General features: G+C 47.6%; 1 protein-coding gene across 2 annotated transcripts in view; it reads right to left on the minus strand.

The window, feature by feature from the left end:
- The window catches only part of LOC119384028 (uncharacterized), an 86250-nt gene that overhangs the window by 3963 nt on the left and 56031 nt on the right, over positions 1–26256 (minus strand). Inside the window, exon 5 of one of the 2 annotated variants that reach the window (XM_037652317.2) lies at positions 3429–3521. The exons of the other annotated variant lie outside the window; for it this stretch is intronic. Coding sequence (XP_037508245.1) covers positions 3429–3521 — 93 coding nt within the window. The remainder of the gene's footprint in view (positions 1–3428; positions 3522–26256) is intronic. 2 annotated transcript variants of the gene reach the window in all.

Consider the following 26256-nt stretch of genomic DNA (forward strand, 5'->3'; position numbering starts at 1 on the left):
GCCTTTGTGTTCGTGTGGTGTGTGTGTGTGTGTGTGTGTGTGTAGGTGTGTGTGTGTGTTGTGTGTGTGTGTTGTGCGCGCGCGTGGTTTAGCTGCGGGGTCGGCTCTAGACGACGCGACGGTACCGTTCACGAGCCAACGTCACTGGCGCTCGCGGTAGTGCCAGCTTCTTCCTCAGGATGTACGCACAACTCGTGGTCTTCCCATAGTTCTAGCTGGGATGAAATGTGCAGGGCCACTAATCCAAAGCTCTGTATATTGGCGCGAGGCCCACCACTGCAAGTCGTTTTGACGTGAAAAGTTGGGATTCATGATTCCACCTTGCTCCGACGAAGGGGAGTGGATTGTTGAACCGTGTTTCTTAACGCGATTTCCTAGTGTTCTTCCGTTGAGCAGCGTTGTTTTGCACTCACTTCGTTGTGCGGAGACACCTAGAGACTACATAAGCTGGGAATAAGCGCAAACCACCAGCTTAAACATGATTCTTTCGCGGCTGGGTGCAATCAATCGTCGAAAACCATATAAGATACGCGTATAAGGTAAGCATTTTCACAGGGGTCACAGGGGGCGAATCTGATACGGTTTTCGACGATTGATTCCACCCAGCCACGAAAGAAACCACGTGGCCCGCAAGAACACGTGGTATTTTAGTGAAGACCGACCACGACGGCACATGGTCCGCATAAAAACCTTCGCTGTAAAATTAGGACGAGTCATCATTCCTTCGCAGTGCTGCGGATTGACGCCCTACGCCCGACCGCCAATGCGCGACAGCGCCATGTGATGGACTAGCGGCGGTGCACGGTTGCCTTCGTCGCGACCGTCAGCAGCAGAGCAACCGAACGGTGCACTACAAATTTATCAAGCGTGAGAAGGCCTGGCGTGAGGGCGAGGGTGGAGTGTACTAGAACAGGGGAGTGCTCGGAACGGCCGCAGCACCAATGTATAGAAAGTGAAGCCCAAACAGGGTCAATCCGCTTGTAGCGCTGCGATCGGTAGTCTGCAATGTGTCGTTGTTTAAAGAGTTGCGCGCGGCTCCGCGAAAGTGGTGCAGTGGTACAATCCCCGCTTCCCACTCAAAAGGCCCGGGTTCGAATCGCAGCTGTACAGGGTGGGTTTTTATTCGTAGTGTCTACCTTCATAGCTGTATTGGTCTCCCTTACTTTCTTAAAACTAGCTTCAGTTGCTATGTATTGCTACAAAAAGTAACGCAAAATGAGAAGTAAAATAGAAAAAAATTCACAGTGAGCGTAGTTATTTGAAGCGCCATCCCGCGGAATTCAACAAAAACATAAGGTATGGCCCCCGAGATTGAATCCCACGAGATTGTGCTGCAAATAACTATGTTAACTGTGAATTTTTTTTTTATTTTACTTCTCATTTTGCGTTACTTTTTGCAGCAATACGTAGCAACTGAAGCTAATTTTAAGAAAGTAAGGGAAACCAGTACAGCTATGAAGGTAGACACTACGAATAAAAACCCACCCTGTACAGCTGCGATTCGAACCCGGGCATTTTGAGTGGGAAGCGGGGATTGTACCACTGCACCACTTTCGCGGAGCCGCGCGCAACTCTTTAAACAACGACACATTGCAGACTACCGATCGCAGCGCTACAAGCGGATTGACCCTCTTTGGGCTTCACTTTTTGAAGCTCGTTCCGGGCACTCCCCTGTTCTAGTACACTCTAGCGAGGGCGAAGTTGCACATCACCCCGCGCACTCTCGCCGCCAGCGCGCGGTGCGAGGTAGCAGCGCCGCATTGTGGCCCCGCAGCTGTTCCGGCCGCCTAAGCCATGGACCGTTTACTTCTTTGGCCGATAGTACTTCCACAAAACAAAGAGCGGGCGAAAGAACATCTCGCCGCACGACGGTATACTAAATATAACAACATTCCGGAGATAAAAATCAAAAGTGACGCGCCTACTTTATTGCAGTTCAAAATACTTAGCTCGTACTTCAAACAGACTGAGCTGTGAAGAAGGTCGTAAGCGGACGTTGATGTATCTTTCTGATGAGACGATGGCTCGCTCAGCTGCGGCCGCTATGTTCACGCCATCTTCGCGGCTCTTTTGAGCGCCGCTCACGAAAGCGCAGTGTTTGCGGGCAGTAAACGGTGCCACTTCCAAGGCCGAGACACTTTTTGACCCACTCCGCGCTGCCGTTTCTTCTCGGGGAGCCATATTGGTTCTAAAGTGTCAGGCGGAGTGCAGTGGCACAGCCGCTGGATAAAAAGCGCTTTTTATCCAGCGGCCGTGGCAGTGGATAGCGCGCGGACGGTGCTGCAAACGCGTGGGTGCTTAAAGGAGTACTGACATGAATTTGAAAATTTTTCGGGTCGTTGCTCTAAATGAAAGCACGGGTGTCGAGAACCCTAAAAAAAGTGTCGTGGTGCCTGGGGATGCATTGCATATATTTTTAATACCGCTTCTTTCAACCAGCAGTTTCGGTTTCGGTTTCGAGAGGGCGGCTTCATAGTGACGTGTCAAGTCTGCCCGTGACGTCACGGGCAGACTGCAACCCACGAAATATGCACCCGCTGTCCTTTGCTGTCAGTCGAACGTGGTTCATGATGAGTGAACTGTCGTCCAGTGCCTCCGACAGCGATTTCTGTGGTTTAGGCTGCATGCAGAACCCAGACTTCGCAAACCAAGTGAGCCGACTTGAAACGTCATAGGGCTCTCCATGCGGTGAAGCTACCTTGCAGATGCTGGGAGATGAAAACTTTAAAATCAAACTTAAATATTTATACGTGTTTCCCGGATGCGGTGTGGGGAGAGCGTTAACACTACATGCCAAGGAAACCAAAAAACGTCCGTTTTGCTGCACTTCAAAATCGTGTCAGTACTCCTTTAAGTTATTAGATCACTTCTTTGACCGCTATGAGACGCTGCTGTGTGCCACCGTGTACAATCTCATATGCGAAAGGCCAATGGATGTTTCGCTTCCCTCATATCGGCGAACGAAGAAAAAAATGGGAGGCGCAGGTGAAACGCGACCCCTGCCATCCGACCGACAGTAGTACCAAGAAATCCGAGATGAGTTCTTGACTTGTCGGAGCGTATGACCGTGTATTTTGATCGCTGGCCGTCAACGTGCTATCGCACAAATTCATGCACGAATTAAATACTTGTATCTTTATAGCTGTACATCATAATCATTGTGTGAAGCTGCTATTAAGAGGAGCTGTTGCGCTTTTCGTTAGGCCGTGTGGAGTCAACAGAAATTCGGCCCGTATTGCCTATGCCTACTAAGACAATTTAACCTTAGATAAGCCTAGTTAGGACAAGTTAATCATGTCTCAGGGCAGGCTAATTAGGCTTAGTCAAGCCAATCAATACTAATCGATACCAATCAATACTGATCGATACTAACTGATACCAAAATTAAGCTGCCGGATTAAACCAAGCCTCGTATCATGTTTACTTACCATCTATAAAATGACTTAAAGCTACGACGGAGCAGTTCTCATTTACATACAGGAATGTCCAAAATGGCCGCGACAGCGTAAAGCCCGATGCAGCTGCACATAGAGATCGTAAGAGGGACATGTAATACTTTAGTCTCTTTGACCTGTTCGCATAAAATATTCTTTATGTCAAACACACAATGGCAAGCAGTAGTATGCGGCTAATGTGATATCAATGAATGTGCGGGTAAGAGTAAGAGTGCCAATGAACTGTGTTTGCTATGAACGCAATCATATACGCGCGCCAGGACGTGCAATGCAACTAATCAATCAAAATTTCCTATCGCTGTATGCTTCGCAATGGGCTCAAAGCGAACACATTTATTTTATAATAGAGGTGTCACATTAGCAGATTCCTCGTCTAGGACGCGTTTTAGAAAAAAAACTGGGCCGATCCCACGTACTAGTGGAATCGACGTAATGCGAAGCATGCGGCAGGATGGTGAAGTGAAATGAATAAACTTTATTACGAGATCCGGCATGTTTGTTGTCCGGGCTAGACGCCTCGGTGAACATCCGCGGCGGCGCTGACGTACCACACAAAGGCAGGATGGTGACTGTGACGTAATTTTTTAGATTGAGTGAGACGTTACCAAATGACGCTAAGGATAGGTGCAAATGGTATACGCATACAAATATTATGGTGGCTAGAGGGGGAAGTGTGACGGGCAAAAGCGGAGGGCTGTTCGAATTCCCAATGAAAGATGGCGGTCACACCAGGTGGCGCTACCTGCGCCGTAGGTGCTTGCGGCGGCATTTACCTGCTTTGCGTATGGCCGCTAGACGTTAGTTTCACTTGTTTCTAATAATCGCTTATACCCCGCGCCCGTGTTGTTAAAAGCGCTACGTGTTTGTTTCGCTAAGAAGCATGTGTTGCAAGTTCTTAACGGTGTTAAGCAAGAGGAAAAAAAAGAAAACCAAGAATGCTTTTATATCAGACGGAACGGCGTGCCTCCAGGTTTTCATATTTAAATGTTTCTTAATATCGGTTTGCTTTGACATGTTTAATCTGCAACAGTGTGCAAAAACTGGGCTAGGTTGTTGATTTTCATGGTAAAAGCAGCGCAAAAAGACGGCAACACGAGAAAAACGACACAGGACAGGCGCGGAACTGTTCAGCGCTGGTTTTGTGTCGTTCGTATTATCGTGTTCCTTTTGCGCTGCTTTTACCATATATATAGTCTGCTTCAGTTGAACTAAACCACTTGCTCGGCTGCATAGCTCAGCTGACTTTAAAGTGTTTTTTTCCTCTTGGTAAAGTAGAAACTGTTTACAATCGTTCATAGCGAGTATATTAACGCGATAGCGTTAAAGAGCTCGTATCGCAGAAATTCCGCCGTCGGCGTCGGCGTCGGCACCGGCACCGTTGGTTGTGAGCGAAAAATCATCATCTTGTCCGTGACCGAAAAATCGAAAAAGCTGCAAATAAAATAAATAATAAAAATGTTGGTTCCGAGTGAGAATCGAACCCAGGCCGTCTGCGTGGCAAGCAGGTGTTCTGCCACACAGCCACGCCTCTGCTTGGAGCTGCACTGAAAGTAACTTTGATGCTTCCCAAAAATGCGCGTCCAGGTGTCACAGTACGAGATGTAATATGGCAGTAATATTGCGTGGTACAAGCGTACATTGCCATCGGGCGTCACACCACGTCAATATCATAACGACTTGGTGGTTTAAAGACAGCCACCCATTACAAAAGGCACACACATTAGTGCGCGTATTCCCTTAAGACCACGTAGTGGGTGCATCGCAACTTTGAAAACGTTTCTCGCGCATAATTGCTCCTGGTTTAAAGCATGCTACCCATTACATAAGGCACACACCTTATTGCGCGCATTCTGTTAAACACTTGTAGTGTTCGAAGTGCGCGCTAGGGGCAGGATATTGCTATCGCGTTGAATTCTTAAAGGCGAAGCTTAAGCGTCCCCCAATTTTTGGCTGCAGTGCAGTTGCGTTTTTTTTTTCTTTCTTAGTCCGCACCCACCTCCCCCCCCCCTTCATTTCCTCTGTATTGTAGGGGGTTCTCTTGAGCGCGAAATGTTCAAAGCATTTACATTTTCCGGCTCCTTTTTCTTGAGAAAATTGAAATGGAGATCGGAATGCTGCAGCTGGAGGCTCTTTGATATTGAACATTTTTTTAATAATTTAGCGATAGTTATATCTATACAAGGACCAATGATTTCTGTTAACTTACGGCTTTAGATGGATATTAAATACACGCAAGGGAAATGGTAAAACATGTTTATCACACATTTGTCATCCCACAATTATGTCAGACATTTGTTATCACATATTTCCCTATCACGTTAACAGGTCAAATTACTTGACCCTCCTCAACTTCAAGTGGTTTTGGCGCTCCCTTTGGACACTCCTGTCTGCTTTTCTTTTTTTGGTAAAGTACTTCGGTGCGTCCGGAAACACCGTAGGCACAGCGTCTTCGGACAAACGCGGGGTATCTCAACAACCTCACCGTTTATAATGTGTTGGTATATTCTTCCGATGAAACTCACGTCAAAGTGCCGCTCGCAAACAACGCTGTCCCTCGTCAGCTCTTTGTCAGTTCGCTTAATATTTCGAGCTCATTGCTCTCGCCTCGAGAGATCCTTCGGGGCTTTAAAGACCGAAAGCTCCTCCGAGCACGATCTATACCCGCCTTTACAGCCAGGGACGAATCATGTACTTGCGCGATTTGACGGCATGGTTCGCAGAACACGTGGGTAAACAAACGACGACAGCGAAGGCGAGGCATCCGAAGAAGGTGACAGCACAGCACAGAGAGAACGAACGAGCCAAAGCAAGCGCGGCGAGCACCTACTACTACACCAGCGCCCCTTGCGGAGGCCAGAACTTTCATTGCGTTCCGCGCATCCCTGTCACACGGTGGTGATGCAGCGCCCGTCACACTTCCCCCTCTAGCCACCATACACATATGTTGAAGAGTCGCACATGCATTATATAACCAGTTGTTTACAGTTGCGTAATGAAACCAACAGCCACATAGGTATTACCAACACCAGGCGCGGTAAGCCGATATGTAGTGCTTATACTTGCCCGTTATGATGGAGAACGCACGCACGTCTCACGAACCCGTGTGCATGTGTGGACGGGGTTCATGACAGTTCTCACATAGATGGCGGCGAGCGCAATGTCTTTCTTATCGTGACTGATGCACGCAACGCAGACCTCCCTACTGAAACGTTCCGTATGCCACTCCAATAATTTCGTAAGGTTCCGAAAGAATCTTACGGAAACATATGAAAAACATATGAAAAATATACGGAAAACATATGGATTCTTTGAGGAAACATATGGAATTATTGGAATGACTTACGGAACGTTTCAGTAGTGCTCGCCGATTCCGCTGCTTGTCTGTGCGCGTTCGGTGTCTGGCGGCCGGTGATGTGGAATGCGGCCTACGTTGAAGTTGCGCATCGCCCGTGTTCTTATATGTGCCCACGCCGCAACACCTGCAATGAAGCCGCTCGCTTCCTATGGATGACACATTCGATTACCGCGATTGCAGTTAACTCATCGCTCCAGGTTTCAGAAAGTGCTAACACGCGATCTTTTGAGCAGAGCGTCTTTTTCGAGGTCGTGCACGTGCGCGTGCACATACTGTACGTTGAGAGCGGCGAGAGTGGGGTGATTGCTTTTGGTTGTGGCACAGAATGAAGGTGGTAGCCCGGGCCAAGACAATCTCTAGAGGTTGTTGGATCGCGTTTCACTGCATTTGGCTACTAATGTGATGTCTACAATAATATTGCTAGCTAGAATAAACGGGTTTTTGTTGTTCGTTTAATCCACACCAATAATAATAGCATAATTGTTGGGGATTAACGTCCCAAAACCCCGACATTATTATGAGATGCCGTAGTGGAGGGCTCCAGAATTTTGGACCACGTGTGGTTCTTTGCGTGCACCTAAATCTAAGTACACGGGCCTGTAGCATTTGCGGCTTCATCGAAAATGCGGTCGCCGTGGCCGGGATTTGAGCCCGCGACCTGCAGGCAAGGAACAAGAATTTTTGAGGAGGTGAAGCTGCGCTCGCTCGGGCGTCCTAATAAAGTCACGGAATCGGGCACAGCACTGACGCGCCCTCTGTCGTGAGAAAGCTGAGAGGGAGAAACGCGCGCTTCACGCTCTCCGACGAAGCTCGCCGGTTCGAGGCCATTCGGCACCGATTCGCCGTCCGCGCTTTACGCCCAAATGGGTGTTTCTTGTGCGTTCTCGTCGGCTCCATAGTTCTCAATAAATTAACGAAAAAGATGGCGTCACATACAGAAAAATTATCCGAGTGAGGTATCTTGTAGAACACGAAATCGACAATTTTTCTTAGCGTGAACTAGATAGTTAAGGTATAATTTTTAAGGCCGAAGCCTTAGATGTCTCATCAAATGCAAAAATTGATCATCGGCGTCGGCGTCCCACGTCGGCGGCGTCAACATGAGTGATGCAAAAAATAATCATCCCGTGGTGACGTTACCAAATAACGTTATCATGACGTAACAGATCACCAAAATTTGTGACGTGACCATGACGTCATGATGATGTCACATGACGTGACGTCAGCACATGACATCGTCGACCACCGATCACGGAGGCAATGCAAAACCAAGTTAGGTGCAGAAAGCTTGTAATGCCTCCGATCCTGGAGGCAGTGCAAAACCACGTTAGGTGCAGATATCTTTTGCACGGGGGTGGAGCAAGAAGGACACATCAACTGAAGAAAAAAAAAGAAGATGGCTTTCGCCTTCTAGTCGTCTTAGTCTAACGCATAGGGGACCGTGTGAGTTATTTGAACGAATGATAGGTATTACTCTCTGAGTAGTGCTTCTCGCAAACGTAGTCACGAGGCGGCAGCTCTCGATCTTTGGCTTAGCACGAGCCCACGCTTCTAACCTCACCGGGTCACTAGAAACATTGAAAGTTGCGTACCCACTCCTTACAGGATGCGTACACGCTGTTGCAGTTCGGCACGACACATTTCCACCCATCCTAGAGGAGCACTGGTGGAAATCTGCAAAGTGCTCTCCTTTGTTCGCGGAGCAATACTTCTTTCTGCGTGGCTTTGTTTCGGTGTGCGATGCGCGCGCAAAATTTTGGAAGTCAGCTCCGCCGGCACAACGCGGAAGCCACTGAGCGCTCTAAAGAGGCAAAAAGCCTGCAAATCTCAAAGGAATGCGCGTCAGCTTGCCCGCACAAACTGGTAACTTTCCCTCCCAAGCCCATCTACGCAAGCGTGCGCACAACATTCGACCGAGGAGTGAGGAGCCCGTGCATGCGGCAGACGCCGTCTGCTTAGGGGCCACGACTAGTATCTCGTTTCAAGCGCTGTACGGCCTATAATTCGGGCAGTATCTATTAGTAACTGCAGCTAAAATATCTGTCACATCTATCCGTTGATCAGTGCTGGGCAGTATCGAAGATACATGTATCTTAGGTACTATCTTAGATACTCTGTGGGTATCTTGTATCTGTATCGCGATACGTCTTGAAAAACAAGTATCTCTATCTGTATTTCCGATACATTCGATAATGTATCGTGTATCTTAAGATACAAGATACTTATATCGCAACACAACCGTGCGAAATTTTCTTTTTAGTTGCGCCAATGCTGCGACACTTGCTCTATAGCAACTGTCCTGCGCCGCGCACTCCACTGCGTGCAGCGTCTATTGCGCAAATTCTGATGTTGTTACAGTGTCGTTATTGAAGATTCTCTTGCGCCTTGGTCCGTAACGAAATGTGATGCGCGCAAGAATGGGGTTGCTTTGCGTCGCGTGTATTTTACGTAGCAGCAATTTGAAGGATCTCGTGAATGTGTGTTTGACTTGCATGCAGCGAATTAACTTATATGCAAAGAACATTCTAACTTTAGTACCACTGGTACTGATGCTAGATCTAATAGGGCAAGCGTTTACCTAACAGAAAATATCTTGGCGTACCGTATTTTTCACTTCCATCTACATTTATTCAAAGAATTTATGAACTCATAATTTCATTGTTAGCACAAGTGCTTTCTTAGCTGTCATTTAGCATCACATACATTACCTAGGTCTCTGCACTTTTTTTGCGGTCTAGTCACTGCAGTATGTCTTTTGTAACGCGCTTTAAATTAAGATTTCTGCTTTATACTGTGTGCTTTATTTCTACCACTATTTACACATTTACACGTTGCCAAGGCGATTGTGAAAACAAATATACTATTATGTGGGCGTGCCTTGAGTGTATAGTACAAAATATTCCCCTTACGGCTTAAGAAAACAGCGAAACTGAGTTTACGGCTACTTAAGACGTAACTTTTCGAAAGCACCCTCTTCCTTAAAACTAATACTTTATAAGTCTCGTACGCTCCAAACTTGAGTATGCATCTGCCATATGGATCCCAGTCATGCTCACCTTATCACCTCTCTTGAACTAGTACAAAATAACTCTGCTAGATTCATCCTCTCTAACTACAACCGCACTGCCAGTATAACCTCAATGAAAAATAACTTATCACTTATTCCATTGGCTCACCGACACAAAGTCGATTGTCTTTCTCTATTTCATAAAATTTTCCACCATCCAACACTTAGTAATGACCTCATACTCCGGCCTGTGTACAATTCAAACCGCGATGATGATCGTAATAGGGTAGGAATCGCATCATGCCACACTAAGTCTTTCTTTCAGTCGTTTGTTCCCCGTACATCTCAGGACTGGAACCACCTTCCCTCAAGCGTCGCAACCATCACTGACTGCAAACTTTTCCACGAAGCATTAGATAACATTGTATAACCAAGAGAATCTGTTACCTGTACTCACTGCTTCTGTTTGTTTATTTTATTTTATTTTATTATTTTTTCTTTGAAATAACTACCATTCTTTGTATAACCTGGAGAAATGTTGTGCTACCTGAATTCACTGCACTGTTTAATTCTGTATTTTTCATGTATTGTATCCACTCCCCTCTTCAATGCCATTTGGCCCTGAGAGTAAAAATATAATAACGAAAATCATTAGGAGCCATTTTAAAGATATTAGGAAGGGGATTGGAGAAACGTTGTTTTACTGAATGCTCCGTTTTACTCATGGGCGTTGCAACGAGTTGTTTCAGGCAATTTTCCATAAGCACTGAATTTTCTATTGTCTCAACAAACAGGTAAGTTGACGATACTTCATGCTCGTAGCTATTAAGGGCGCCGTCTGTATTATGTTTCTGTACTCATTCAATGTAAATGTTTGATACACAACCACCTCTCTATTTTACTTATATTTGTTTTCCTATTTTAGGCCTTCTTAAATATTTTTCGTAATACTAATCGCCACGTAATGGCAGCTATAAGCGGCAATAGAGCGAATAGCGGTGGTGTCCTGCGGCGCTTTGTGCAACTACACATTATAGGCGTTTGCTGCTACATAATATGGATCTACAATAACAAATTTGAGAATGTATCGAAGTATCTTAAGATACAATTGCCAAGTATCGTATCGGATACAATTATTGCGGCAGTATCTTGTATCTGTATCTCCAATACTTTTTGCCTGAGTATCTTGTATCGTATCGCGATACATTTTCAAAGTATCTTTGCCCAGCCCTGCCGTTGATGTTGCAGACCGAAATATGCGAAATTTGGAATGTACGAGGCGGTATCACGATTTTTGTACGTCGCGTCCATAGAAGAACATGCAAATGCCAACACGCAGGAAGCGTCATCTCTCGTGCTGCGGCGAAAACCGCATTTCCTGCGTGAGGCTATTGCGCCGTTCTCGCACTCTACCGCGGCCGTGCAGTTTCTCCTCCCCAAGTACTTCGTTCTCCGTGCCTGCGGGTCAGCACTCGAGTACCTGAACCACTAGACTACCGTGGCGGGTGGTCCACATAATCCACACAAAGTGTGCTCTATAAAACTTTCAGTCTCTGTTTTCGCTGTTCCTAGATTGATGTACACTGTAAATATTAACATCTCAACAACCAACACGTGTGACGCAAAGACTTGTCATTTCTACTTGAAGAGAGCTTTCCAGCGATTCCTTCGCATACGGTATACATATGTTGGAATTGTTTGGAATCGTTATAAATAAGTTGGAATTACTATATACTAATTGCTTTCTGTGGTCGGTCAATATTACACACCATATGCCAAGAACTTCCAAGGGTTTTCAAGGAAAGAAATCTATTCCATGTTTTTCAAGGGCCTTGAAAATGTACTTCTCAATTTCAAGGGTTTTCAATCGTTTCAAGGACCTGCATGCACCCTCAGTAACGCAGCAAATCACAATTTAGGGTGGAATGTGTGCCCTAATAATACCACCAAAATACGTGACTAGAAACCTGGCCAAGCTTTATCCATCGCTCAATTAATGAAAATATGCATAAACTTACACATTACAATATTGCAACACTTGACAATTCGTGTTAAATTAGCGTAACGTGATTGTTCATAAAAGTGCACATTATAAAATCACAGTCGCTGACAGTTGGTAGCACCACCCATCTTCGGCTGTTCAGGCGACTTCGGTTCCCTCGACAGAAGTGGGGCAGGGCGTTCATTACACTAGTGCCCGGCTATTTGTGACAGATGAAGCTTGCGACAGGACAGGTCACTTATAACTAAAAGTTCCACGAGAAAAATATAACAAAGTATGCAAAAGTCATCATGAAATTGTTTGATTAGTTCTGTTTGGGTATAACTGCATGCATGACCAGCCTTTTCCATTCCCCAGTAAAAACTGCAGAAGAGGGCAAGAACGAAAACTACGCTGTGCCAGAACTTTATGAATACCTTCTATGTCAAAGATGTGAACCATACTTTATCATTTTGGCTGCAACATACTTTCCAGCTATACATATAACAGATATAAGAAGAGAGGCAGGGCGGAGCTCTCGCCTTCAACTGATGAAATTCGTTCACAAACACAAGGTATACCCCCTATGGGCAAACAAATGCTCGAACAAGTGTGCCAGAAATGAACATTCAAGCAGGCCAGGAAAAAAATTCGTTCGCGACAGAAGACATTGTCGGTAACCTTCTTAAACTATGCCACTTCTCGACCTGTGAGTTCAAAAGTGGCACGCTTACATATTTATCGCCAGCCGGGAAAATGCAGCAATTATCCTGCCGATCTGTCTAGAAAGCAATCAGAGCCCACATATCTAGTTAAAAACACGAGTTACATCTTTAGTTCTCACAGTAGAGCCAACAGGGTGCATTTGCTTGCACATAAAGTAGCTTCCTTGCGTATGTGATTGCTTCAATTTCGTCAACTGAAGCCTAGCGCTCTCTGGCACTTCAGCTTCCAAAAAGATTGAGCTGCCTCTGCCCCTTCACTCTTCAATTTCCTGTTCAGTGTAAGCGTTAGGAGATACGTCATAGCTAAAGCAAGCACACAAACTAACCCAACTCTCTTATTTAACTTTGCCTACCGAGCAACAATATGTTTAGTAAGAAAAACTAAAAGGCAATTTCAAGTAATTTTGTCTGTTTGCCCAAGTGAAATGCGAACAGCTTTATGAAGTTTATATCGTGCAGCATATTTTCATTGCTGCTATACAAAATGCCATCACTTCACAAGAATTAAGGGTAGCTACGTTTTAATTTGCATTCTACAAGCTAATACGTGGGTAAGTGCATTTTCTATGTCATAATTACTGTTCATAGGCTTCTCTAAAAACAAATGTAATAACACTGCTCACAACGAATTGTGTTTTGGAACTTCAGAACATCATTTTACTTTGGCTTTACTGCAGTTGTGCAAGCTGGTTACACTAAAGTCTGCACAACACAAAAGCTAAAAAAATGTTATGTTTTAAAAGGGGCATATTCACTGTGGGATATATTTGTTAGAATATTATTTTTTATAACTATAAAACCAGACTTACTGACAAGCAGTCTACAACAGCCAAATCCTTTTTCAAGTGTGAAATCACAAAAGAGTTGGACGGTTGCACAGTGGGATTTTAAGATACATGTCACGGTTGGTAAAAATCAAAAGTGCCACGCTTGCTTCTTGTTTTATTTTGATGTATTCGGGGTTGACCAGCAAGGACGGTTATCAACGCTCGACGCTGTCCGCGCCGCAGTGTTCGAGAAGCTTCGCGATTGTAGTAGATCGTTTTGTTATTATTCCACGCAGGACGCGAATAGTCTAGATTATTCCAGAGCTTGCGCGACGACCAGTGATAAGACTGGAAAGTTCGATGCGTGATGTATAAAAGACGGCGCGTTCCAGCCATGAGGAGTTTGTTTCGACGGCCGACACTCTGTTCGCCGCTATCAGTGTACTGTGTGTATTGCTGTAGCTTGACTTTCCTTTTCCCGGCCACAAGTTCTGCCAAATAAACAGTTTCATGTTGGACACGCCGCCTGCTGCCTTCGTCGACGTCACGACTCCGTGATATCTGGTGGAGGTGCTGCTTCGTCCATGTTCCGGACGTTCCCGCAGGACCATGATCCAAGTCCACGTCGTGAACAAGAATACCCGAAAGACATCCCGGATCGCCGAGCTAGCCGCAGGCAGCTAGGGCTACAACCCGAGTTCGGATCCCTACCTGACATTACAAGAGCCAAGACGACAAAGTAAGCGGCCACGAGAGCCTACGCCACTCCTGCTTCAGCAGACCAGGGAGCCACCGGCATTTCGTGGGTCATCGAGCGAGGACCCTGAAAGCTGGCTGGAAACTTACGACCGGGTCGCCGTCTTCAACCATTGGAGAAATGTAGACAAGCTGCGGCATGTCTACTACGCCTTAGAAGACGCCGCTAGGACGTGGTTCAATAACTAAGAGTCCACTCTAACATCATGGGACATTTTCTGAACCAAGTTCTTGACCACATTCACTAGCGTCTTCTGCAAAGAGAGGGCCGAAGCTCTGCTTGAAACTCGCGTCCAGCTCCCCAACGAAAACGTCACGCTCTTCACGGAAAAAAATGACCAGTATTTTCCGCCACGCAGACCCCAACATGCCTGAAGAGAAGAAGGTTAGTTTTTTCATGCGAGGAGTAAAGGAACAGCTCTTCCCTAGACTTATGAGGAATCCACCGAATACCATCCAGGAATTTCTCTCGGAGGCAACAACAATAGAGAAGACGCTGCAAATGCGAAGCCGCCAGTACAAGCGCCGCTAGATACAAGACAGCACAGCGGTTCAAGCCGTCGGCTCCGACGATCTGCGCGAGACCAGAAGGGCCGTAGTGCGCGAAGAAATTCGTCGAATGTTCCCGTCGTGCCAGCCTCAAGCTACCTCGATCACAGACATCGTCCGAGAGGAAATCCAGCAGTCGCTGGGCATCCCCCAGTCAGCGCAGCCGCAGCTGCATGCAATGAGCTACGCTGCTGCAGCCCGACGCAACGCCCCCGCTCCTCGTCCACGTCAAGACGCCGCGCCAACCCAGCAGTTCCGCCGCCACGCACCACCGCTGCCACCACCCACGTCATACCGCCCGCCAGCAGGCCAGCGATACACGCCGAGGAAGACCGACGTTTCGCGCGCCCCTACCACCGCCCACTATGCTACCACTGCGGAGAAGCTGGCTACACTTACCGCCACTGCCAGTACCGACAGATGGGAGTGCGTGGGTTCGCCATTAACGCGCCGCGTCCACAGCGGGGTGAACGACCGCTCGACACCGCCTACTACCTCGCGGGAGCGCATTGGACACCCCGACACCCTTCCCGTTCGCCGTCGCCAAGGCCGCTACGTCTCTCCCCAACGCCGACCATACACTGGCCCAACTCGGGGCTGGTCACCTAGCCCGTTCCCGGAAAACTAAGGGCAGCAACCGATGGAGGGGCGGTTGCTCTACGACGAAGTACCGAAGATCCTCCGACACCGCTGAAGCCGACGCTGCGACGAAATCTAAATAACACGCCGCAAGCCGAACGGAGCCCTGACGTTGAAACTTCGCGGTCAGAAGACCTGGCGACGCAACGGGGAAGAAGCGGAACAAACCGACGTAGCCGTGACCCGAGGCCACGACTTAACTACAAAGCGAGACGACGAACTAGCGACCTCGACGTTCTTATCGATGGCCACAGCGTCACAGCTCTCGTCGACACCGGAGCCGACTAGTCTGTCATCAGTGGACCGTTCGCCACGAAGCTGAAGAAAATTAGGATAGCTTGGGAAGGCCCCGAAATCCGGACAGCTGGAGGTCATCTAGTAACGCCGGGGGGAGTCTGCACACCAAGACCCACCATGAACAACCGGATTTATCCCGCGAACTTCGTTGTCCTGCAGCGTTGCTCGAGAGATGTCATCCTTGGCATGAACTTCTTAAGCCTTCATGGTGCAGTCATCGACCTGAGATCCAAGTCGATAGTGCACTATCCACAGAAAAAGCAATACTGTCACACACTCCGCCAGGAAAGCACGCCTTGAATGTGCTGGAAGACCAGGTCACGATTCCCCCTAGCTCCAGCGTCATCATTTCCGTTGGCACAGAGAAATCAGCAGACCTGGAAGGCGTCGTTGAAGGCGACCAGCACCAGTTGATTAACCGCGAGATTTGCGTCGCCAGAGGAGTAGCCTAGTTGCGAGGAGAGAAAGCAACCTCACGAATTTCAACAACGAATATAAGCACGGGAGCAAAGGCACGACGGTCGCCTATATCGAAGAAATTATGGAAGCCGCCAATGCTTTCACCCTCGCCGATTCTTCCGAACCTACTCCGACAAACCAAGCTCGACAAGCAGCTTTTGACATCAATCCAAGCCTTCCGAAGCATAAGCAAGAACGGCTCAGAACGCTGCTCTTGCAATACAAGGACTGCTTTTCGTCGTCTTCGAGAATTCGGCAAACCCCAGTCACAAAACATCGCATCATTTCAGAAGAAAGTGCCAGACCGCTCCGTCACAGCCCATACAGAGTTTCGACGCGAGAGCGCGAGAGCGCGAGGCCGTAAAGAAACAAGTCGACGAAATGCTGCGCAACGACATCATCCAGCTGTCCAAGAGTCCGTGGGCGTCACCCGTCGTGTTAGTGAAAAAGAAGGATGGAACCCTACGTTTCTGCGTCGATTATCGTCGCCTGATCAAAATTACAAAGGACGTGTATTCTCTCCCACGTATAGACGACGCCCTGGATCGACTCCACAGGGCGAAGTACTTTTCGTCGATGGACCTCAAGACCGGCTACTGGCAAATTGAAGTCGATGAGAGAGACCGAGAGCAGACTGCCTTTATAACACCAGACGGCCTCTTTGAGTTCAAAGTCATGCCCTTCGGTCTCTCCTCGGCGCTAGCGAATTTCCAACGCGTTATAGATACAGTACTGGCAGGCTTGAAGTGGCAGACTTGCCCCGTGTACTTGGACGACGTCGTTGTATTTGCCTCAAACTTCGACGAACACCTAAGGTGGCTCTTGTCTTGTTCTTGGGCCACGTGATTAGCAAGTCTGGAGTTCACCCGAACATGTGGAAAACAGCTGCCATCGCTGCCTTCCTGCCACCCACTGACAAGAAGGCTGTACGCCGATTTCTCGGCTTGTGCGCCTATTACCGACGCTTCGTCAAGGACTTTTCACGGATCGCCAAGCCAATGACGCAACTCACAAAGACCGACGTCGAATTCACGTGGGAAATAGCGCAAGATGAAGCATTTCAAGAACTGAAACGACGCCTGGAGACGCCGCCGATACTTCCGCACTTCGACAAATACGCCGACACGGAAATCCACACCGACGCAAGCAGCGCAGTGCTCGGAGCCGTCCTAGTGCAGAGTACTGACGGACTAGAAAGGGTCGTCAGTTATCCTAGGCCGTCGCTGTCCAAGGCGGAAGCCAACTATTGCACAAGAGAAAAGGAGTGCCTTGCCATCATCTGGGCTACATCAAAGTTCTGCCCCTATCTTTACGGCAGGCCTTTCAAAGTTGTGAGCGACCATCATGCCTTGTGTTGGTTAGCTAACTTGATGGACCCTAATTCAGGTCGCCTCGCACAGTGGAGTCTGCGACTTCAGGAATTCGACATTACCGTCGTTTACATGTCCGGTCGAAAGCACTCCGACGCCGACTGCCTGTCCCGTGCCCCCGTTGACCCACCGCCACGCGACCACCAGGATGGTGACTACTTCTTCGGAACCTTAAGTGCTGATGACTTCGTCGAACAACGAGCCGACCCGGAACTCAAGGGTCTTGTGGAATACCTCGAGGGCAAGGCCACCGTTGTTCGAAAGGTATTCAAGCGAGGACTGGAGTCGTTTTTCTTGCGGAATGGCGTGCTCTTAAAGAAAAACTTCTCGCCACTCCGGGCCAACTACCTCCTCGTAGTACCTTCAGCATTACGTCCAGAGGTTCTGGAAGCTTTACACGACGACCCGACGGCTGGACACCTCGGTGTTTCCCGCATGCTCGCGAGAATACAAGAAAGGTACTACTGGCCTCGCCTCACTGCCGACGTCACCAAGTTAGTCAAGACTTGCCGAAACTGTCAGTGACGAAAGACACCGCTGAAAAGGCCAGCTGGATTTCTTCAGCCGATCGAGCCACCTCGCTGGCCGTTCCAGCTAATCGGGATGGACTTACTGGGGCCGCGTTCCCGACGTCGATTTCCGGAAACAAATGGATCGTCGCAGCTACCGACTACCTTACCCGGTACGCCGAAACAAGGGTCCTGCCGAAAGGCAGTGCCGCCGAGGTAGCCAAATTCTTCGTTGAGAACATCGTCCTACGTCATGGCACCCCAGAGGTCCTCATCATGAACAGAGGTACCGCCTTTACTGCAGACCTAACTCAGGTGATTCTGAGATACAGCCAGACAAGCCACCGCCGGACCACCGCCTACCACCCACAGACCAATGGCATCACCGCAGAGCGCTGCACGGGCCTGAGTTTTCGGCCCGGGCCCGCTTTATGAAGCCCGAGCCCAGCCCGGGCCCGTGGTTACAAGCCCGGGCCCGGGCGTCAAACCCAAAGAATATAGGCTCAACAATACAAGGTTTGCCTGACAGGCGCACAGAATCGCGTAATGAAACGCGCATTCTTCGGCTGTTTTTAGCTGTAATCAACGCACACGGCAACCGCTTTATAGAAAAGTATAACGAAGAGCACAGAAAGCAGAGATATTAGCACAATGCATACTTTTGTATAGGGCCCTTTCTCTTGCCCAGCATCAGTGCTGTGGTAACTCGCCACCAGCCCGGGCACTCTTACTTGCATAAATATACCCTACATATATACACCCTATAAAGTGGACTGGAGGATGACCGCCGCCGTAACTCAGTGGTAGAGCATCGGACGCGCTATTCGAAGGTCACAGGTTCGGTCTCTGCCGGCAGCAAGTTATCTTTTCGTCCACTTTACATTCTTCACATTTATATCCAAATTATTACAAGTAACATCTCCTATACCTTCCTTGGCATTATTGTATATTAGTTCTCATTAATATTGTGTCTAACAAAGAAAAACGAGCCCTTAAAAGTCCTCTTCTTTCCTTCAGCCATGCACTAAGGTAACTCAGTAACGCGATTTGGCAACATTCTTGAACTCACCGAAGTGTGGTATCCGCTGCGGCTACTGTCTCGCCAAAAGGCGCGTGCTTGCGATCTTGTTCAGACAAAGCTGCGCGTCCATTGGTTGGGGCCACAACGACGCATCGCCGCCGTCGATTCCATGCCAAACAACGACCCGAACGTCCCGACACGCGATGTAAGTCGTACGTGTCCATTTAACCCCGATAATCGCACGTAATATTCATAAACACAGTAAAGATACATGCGCGAAACAAACACTTTATTCGCAGCGAGAGCGGAAAGCTTGTCAACGAGTCTGAACCAGCCTGAACGTCACGGCACCTGCACGCTGTCCAGATTGAAGTGATTGGCTCTCGCACAGCGGGCGATTTGAACCTTTGAATCGAGTTGCGGCAGCGCTCTCTTCCGTCCGTCTTTTACACCTCCTTGTTCATGGCCTGCGAGATTGCTCCGAGGCGCAATCTCGGAATAATTTGTGAATTTTATTGTCCCAAAACCACGATATCATTATGAGTTTGAGTTTATTGGTGACATAAGGGTTAGTTACATAATACATGTATACAGATGAGGATCCCAGAGTATAAATACTGAAAACGGTACCCTCAGTTAAAAAATACAACAAAAGCGGATTTTAAAAATTAGCAGAATATTAGCAGGTGGTAAACAAGCGAGAACAGTTAAAATGGCAGATTAAATAACAGGAAACCAATAACATAGAATGCAAAATGCTAAATACAATATGGAAAGCAATAAATACAATATAGAAAGCAATAATAATAATAATACTATACAGGGCAAAAACTAGCAACAGGCAAGAACAGTTGAAATACAAGATGAAGTGAGGAATACAATAAAATAAAAAGCCAAATGCGAAAAACATTATACAAAGCAATGCAGGGACGCCGTAGTGGAGGGCTCCAGAAATTTCGGCCACCTGGGGTTCTTTAACGCGCACCTAAATCTAAGTACACAGGCCTCAACTGTTTTCGGCTCCATCGAAAATGCAGCCGCCGCGGCCGGGATTCGATCCCGCAACCTTCGGGTCAGCAGTCAAGCGCCATAACCACTAGACCATCGTGGTGAGACGTACGGCTGGCTAACTGTGTACGTCAGTGCGTGTACAAAGGAAAAGCACGTGGAAAACCTGCGCATTTTGACAGGAAGTGTTCGCGGTACTAGTTAATACCTTTTCGTATTGAGCAACAAACCAATAACACCATCAATGCCTCGCCCTTAGTGACTGAGCTTCAACCTATTTCTTATTGATATGCTTTGTTAGCCTTAATTTATATATTCTAAGTGGACATGTAAGCAGGTTCGTATACATACAATCAATTTGAAATTGCTGAAGCACTATTTAAAGGTACATTGCAGGTCGGCGTAATAAAAGCAGGAGAAAATACTTATTTGTTGAAGGGCAACAGCTAACTGACGAAATAGGGTTTAACAAACTTTGTTTCTAGGCAAGTTCATTTATATTCGAAAACAAAGCCAACGTACTGTATTTACTGAATAGCAAGAGAAACAAGAATACTGCACTGAATTCTGCTATTTATATCTTGAAAAAGAGCTGTTGTCCTGTGTTGAGCGTGACCGGTGTCCCGCTTCGACGTTGCGCTTTGCAGTATTCCACAAAATACGTTGTCCTTGGCATCGGAGAAACGAAGGCGGAAAGGCCATTCAGTCCTTGCGGTGATTTTAGTTTCTTTTGTGAGTTACTGTTTTCGTTAACAAAGACAAAATTTAGAAGTTTCCATTGCGTTTTTATAGCATCTTTGATCCCAGGAGGGTCAAAGAAGCCGCGCATACGCAAAAACTTTTCTCGGATAGGTAAATGAGACATTAGTGGTAAATAACGATGAGAACGAACGACACGCACACCATCGCCGTGACCAACGGGGAGGGAGGGGCGGATCAAGGTGGGTCTGTTCAACACCCCCCAGCTTTGCTTCTGCATAAGTATACACGCAGACGTACAAACACACGAATAAACATACATGACGGGCAGTTGAACCCACCCCGGAAAAAAATGTCTGGCCACGTCCCTGACGCACACCATACAGACAATTTGCCAAGTTTCAAACCACGCCTGCGCACCAAACCCATCTTCGTTTTCAGTCGTAGCGGGAAGTACAGGTTTCACAATAAAGGATCGGTCGAGAAGAGAGAACCGCAAAGTATGTTCAAATAGAAGCGCGGAGTTTCAAAGGTAAGGGTGCGAGGAAGTTTTGTAGGTCCAATGCACATATGGTTGGAGAAATGAAATGGCGTAATTACGAACATTTCGTGCATTATACTGGTTTGTGAACGTTTTGGCGGTGGTACTGCCTTCGTCGGAATCAAAAATTTGACCAGCGCCCGTGCGTTTGTATGTATGTATGTATGTATGTATGTATGTATGTATGTATGTATGTATGTATGTATGTATGTATGTATGTATGTATGTATGTATGTATGTGTATGTGCGTTTGTGTGTGAGCGTGCGTGTGTGTGCGTGGGTGCGTGTTTGTATGTGTGTGTGCGCTTGTGTGTGTGTGTGTTTTTTTCTTTTGTGTTTGTGTGTGTGTCTAGGATTGACCTACAATATTAAAATTTACGATGCAATAATGGCACTAAGGGAAATAAATGGATTTAGCAGGGGTTAGTGGCACGTGAACTACTTCAAGTCGCACGACAGTTCCATTGGCAGTGAATAATTCCTCGATGGCAATTCGACAAAGCTGCGTCGTTGACATTTTTATTTCAAACAACTCAACAGAAATGCTCATGATAAAATATTTCCTCAATTGTATTTCAAAATAATTGTGTCAGTAAAATTTATATCTCAGTGTGCTCAACAGAAACATTTTTATACGAAATATGTCCTGAATCATATCTCGATAGAAATGAGTCAATGAAATATTCATTGCAAGGTCCTTAACAGAAATCTTGTTCAGGAAATATTTCCTCAATGGTATTTTGATAGAAATGAGTCAATGACATTTTTATTGCAAACTGCCGAACAGATATGTCGTTGATGAAATATTTAATCAAGTCAATGAGTACTGCGGAAACATTGATAATCAGTAAAGCCAATAATTCGATCATATTCCAGCAATGGAAAATGAACAGTAATTTTCATAAAGGTTTACCGCTATAACGATAAGAAACCCATTTCGCAGAAAATATGGCGCTGGCGGTGGTGCCAGCGTCGGCGGTGTCCGTTGTGAGCGCAAAAGTGGCAGTGCCCGTGAGCCAAAATAACTTGGAGGACGTTTAAGCTTCGGCTTCAAGAGCAGAAAGAAATAGCATAATCGGGCCCCTTCGCATCGCCTCCTTCTCAATCCCTAGCCTGGCTTCGCCTCTCGGTGGACACCATGGCGCAAGGAAAGGAACGTCTGTACGCGTAACACTGGCCGTGTCAAACTATCCTAGAATGCCTACTGGAAGTACAGCTGCTAAGGGCCCATTATGCCACGATTGTTCCTTTTGCGAGTTGGCGAAGTACCCACTAAGCGTCCATACGGCAACGCGTGCACCCGCGCAGCTGGACACTTGGTTGATGCTGTTGCTGATGAGGATGATTAATTATGCCCGTGCGCTTTGTAAATTGTGCGCTTTTAAACCAACCACTCGTTGCACAGTTCACACGTTTTAACGCCTGGTGCGATTCTATGCTACCGCCAATCAATATTACATGTGCTAAGTAGTCTCCTACCACTTAATGACATTCATATAGGTTTGTTTTTTTTTTTTTCGAAACAGTTTCAGGCATTGGCGTGCCTCTGTGGCAGGGCACCTACTTGTGACGCATAGACCTTGGGTTCGCTTCCCAGCGGAACCGGAGATTTTTATTATTTGTTCATTTGCATCTATTTCGAATTTTCGCTCACTCACAACGCCGCTTTTTCGCCCGCAACCTAGGACGCCAATACCGACGCCGGAATTTCTGCGAAACCAGATCTTTAATGCTGCCGCGTTAAAATCTGGCTGGATGCCAAAACACAAAGCATGGGTTCGAGCGGCAATCGAACCCCAGGATTCTGTGAGGTAGCCAAGTGTTCTATCCCAGCACCATTCCAGTACTTGAAACTTGTTTGGAAAAATACCCTGTACTGGTATCACAGCGGGCGAGGAGAGACGTTAACAGACGTAAGGTTGCGTGGCAGCCACGTAGAGTGGCACCAGTTGTGGCACCAGGTGTGACACGATGTGAATTGAGTAACGAGTGAGTCGTTTAAAGCTTTCCACCCATACAAATACCTGAGTCATAATTCGTCATCATCGTTAGCCATATCATCAACAAAGTGTGCAGTTTCGTAGGTGTGCGCATTGCCTTAAAGAGGCGCAGTGGGTGCGTCGCATCTGCACTTAGCTGTAATAACTTTGTTTAGTTTAGCTGTAATAAAGAGAAAAGGGCCATATGGTTATTATAAGGAACCAGCGCTGTAATTTTCACTGCGCTTGCAGCACCGCCCTGGAAGTTACAGCGGCACACCTCAGCCGCTCCCGCGGAAGAGAGTATACGACTGGTCGAGGCGATGCGGGCGCGGCAGGGGTGCAGGAAAAATTTTATTGCAAAGCTGTCTATGGCTGGGCTCTGGGGGAAAAATGTATCTCGGATGTTGATAAAAACACACCATCCACCCGGCTTGGTGACGCCATCTCGAGGGAGCATGAAACCCCCGCCGCACAATACGCGTGCGGGTTTCGCGCCGACTCTGAGAGATGACGCGACTACGTCGCTTGCCCTTCTACAGGGCCAGCGGCAGCCTAAACGCGAGTCCAATCGGCACCGCAGGACTAAAATAACTGACGAGGATCGGACCAACGACGCTGAGAGCAAACACATATCCCATCAAGATCCTCCCGTTGGCGAGTTGGTTACAACCCAGACGGGCGCATTCCGGGAGCCTCAGCAAGATTTAAACGGTAGTTGGTATGGTATCCGTTTGGGTATCCGTCCTGCGGGTGTGGCCGTCTGTGACTCGCTGGACACCTTTCCGCTATCTTTGGCGTGCGTAGCCAACTACAGCGTGACACTGCGGCGGCGACGATCGGCAGTGTGTGCCATCTGACTGTCCCAAGCAAGCGTGAGTGTACGGGACGTGTCGCGACTCGTTGCTTATAGGGAAGCTGAAGAAGCTTTATAATTACGCAAAACGTCGAGGCTAACAAGGACAGACATTGTTGCCAAAGATGTCGTAATTGTTTCCGCGGTTGCTGCAGCAAAAGTTATAGAATACATGAAAGAAAAGACACTCGCACCGCCCACGCGAGCGCGCCGACAGTGTGGGCGTGGATACGAGCAACGTAACAATGTCATCTTTGATTCCTTGCGCAGAGCCGTGCTGCCCTCCGACGGCCACTCACTGATCCGAACTTCAAAGAACGCTGTTTATGTACCGGAGGATCAAGCCAGTGTAGACAGGATGAACATTCTGCAACTGGATAACGATATCTGACATAACGACAAAGAGCCGACAGCAGTGTGAACAAGCGTATCTCGTAACTTCAACCGTGGCCTCCTTGATTGGTTCCGGCTGCGCGCCGTCGCAGAAGCTAATCGTGGAGGCCACGCTTCAACAATGCTACTGTTGCATACCATACGGCATGCCGAAGATGAGGCCACCGCGTTAGCTCAGCGCCTCAAGAAGCGCTGCAGCCGCAGCCGCTGCTTTTTTCCTAAAAGTGCTATTTGTGTTCACTTTTGCGAACTAGCATCGATTTTCGAATTCATGAGGGGACAAACTGTGATTACACACCGCAAAGTCGTTTTCTTAAAAAGTCCACCCGCTCCCTTTTAATAGACTTATGCCCCGGTTCGCCACAGCAAATGGCTATGTGTAGTCGAGAAAAGGCTGGTGTCGCCAGGCCTTCCGTTCATGTGCATACGTCGCTTGAACCACGGCAGTGGCTAGTGTGGTAGCAAGGTGCAATTGACGACTTTGCTAGGGAAATATCTAAATCACATAAATCTTCAAATATGATTCAAGAAAACAAAGAGTTTCGCTGGTCTTCTACCTTCACATAGTGGAAGGGCTCTCAACTTGTTTCTTCTTTTCTAGGGGCGAAGCACCTTTAAGGTCTCGGCCTCTTGGCATGCATCGTCGTCTGCTGTCGTCACCGTCCATTTGCTTGAGCGCAAGAAAGGACGCCACTTCCTCAGCGCTCGTCGTGTGGCGAGAGAGAGCGAACGGCGCGCGTTCACTATGGAAACGTTCTTTCTGCGATGAACGCCTGAAGAACCAGCTCGCGAGGAACAAGAACGCGCCCTCGCCCGCGAGAGACAACGCCGACGCAGGCAGTGTCTGCAAGCGAGTTCCTTCATTGAAAAAACCGACTGCTCGTGCTGCGAACCGTTCACCGGCCACCGCGTACATGTAGGCACCGGATCTTGACCTGCAATGTAGTGCCGGTGGGAAATTTCTCTTGTGCGCAGTTGAACAATTAGGATTCGTAGCGTGCACGTTAACTAAAAGCGCACTGCGGTTCTCTGTGTCTAATCTCTCTTTTGTCTCTCATTGCCCATTAGCAGTGATTTTGCTGTGGGAAACAATGGTGCGCACTGCATGCTTCGCCCCTCCACAGGTTTCACGTTAGTGGAGGTGAAACACCCTTCCCTACATGCTTCACCCCACTCCAATTTTTGAAACTGCAATATATGGCTGAAGCCCACGAAACACGAAATTTCTATAAAACGTTTTATATAGGTTTCTAGAGGTTTTAAACGTTTAAAAGATGTTTTATAGAGGTTTTGTGTTTCGTGCGTGGATATACTAATAGCCTTCAATGGTAGTCAGCATTCTAGCCATGCCCCCGCCAGTCTTGCTCTTCTTTAATTTTTTGTGCTGTTTCACACATAAAGGTGAAGAATATGCTTCCATGTTGCTAGCGAACATGAACAAAGGACGACATAGAAAGAGATAGAACAACCGCTAGTGGTTGTCTAGCGGTTGTCCTGTCTCTTTCTATGTTGTTTTTGTGCGTGTTCGCTAGCAATAGGGAAGCATAAATCGATACGAACAATCCCAGCTTAATGCATTAACGAGGTAAAGAATAATACGTGGATGCCATAGTCCGCTGCCAGTTCATTGGCACAACTTGGCGCAGTTCAGCGAACCTTTGTGTAGGTTCGTGCGTGTGTTTTTATACTGGCCTGTACATATAAACAGGCAAAACTGAACATTTCTGGCAGGTTTGAACCCCCCGATACACCCCCCCCCCCCCCGCCTCGCACTACCTCCACCTGGCTATGCCGGTATTGGAGCGAGGCAGTCGAGCGAGGCAGTCCACTATCGCCGTCCTGTCTAGCGGCATGAGGCTGCATTGTGAAGCGAATTTCGCGTATGTTCTT

This window comes from Rhipicephalus sanguineus, chromosome 2, assembly GCF_013339695.2.
Source record: "Rhipicephalus sanguineus isolate Rsan-2018 chromosome 2, BIME_Rsan_1.4, whole genome shotgun sequence".
Lineage (NCBI taxonomy): Eukaryota > Metazoa > Arthropoda > Arachnida > Ixodida > Ixodidae > Rhipicephalus > Rhipicephalus sanguineus.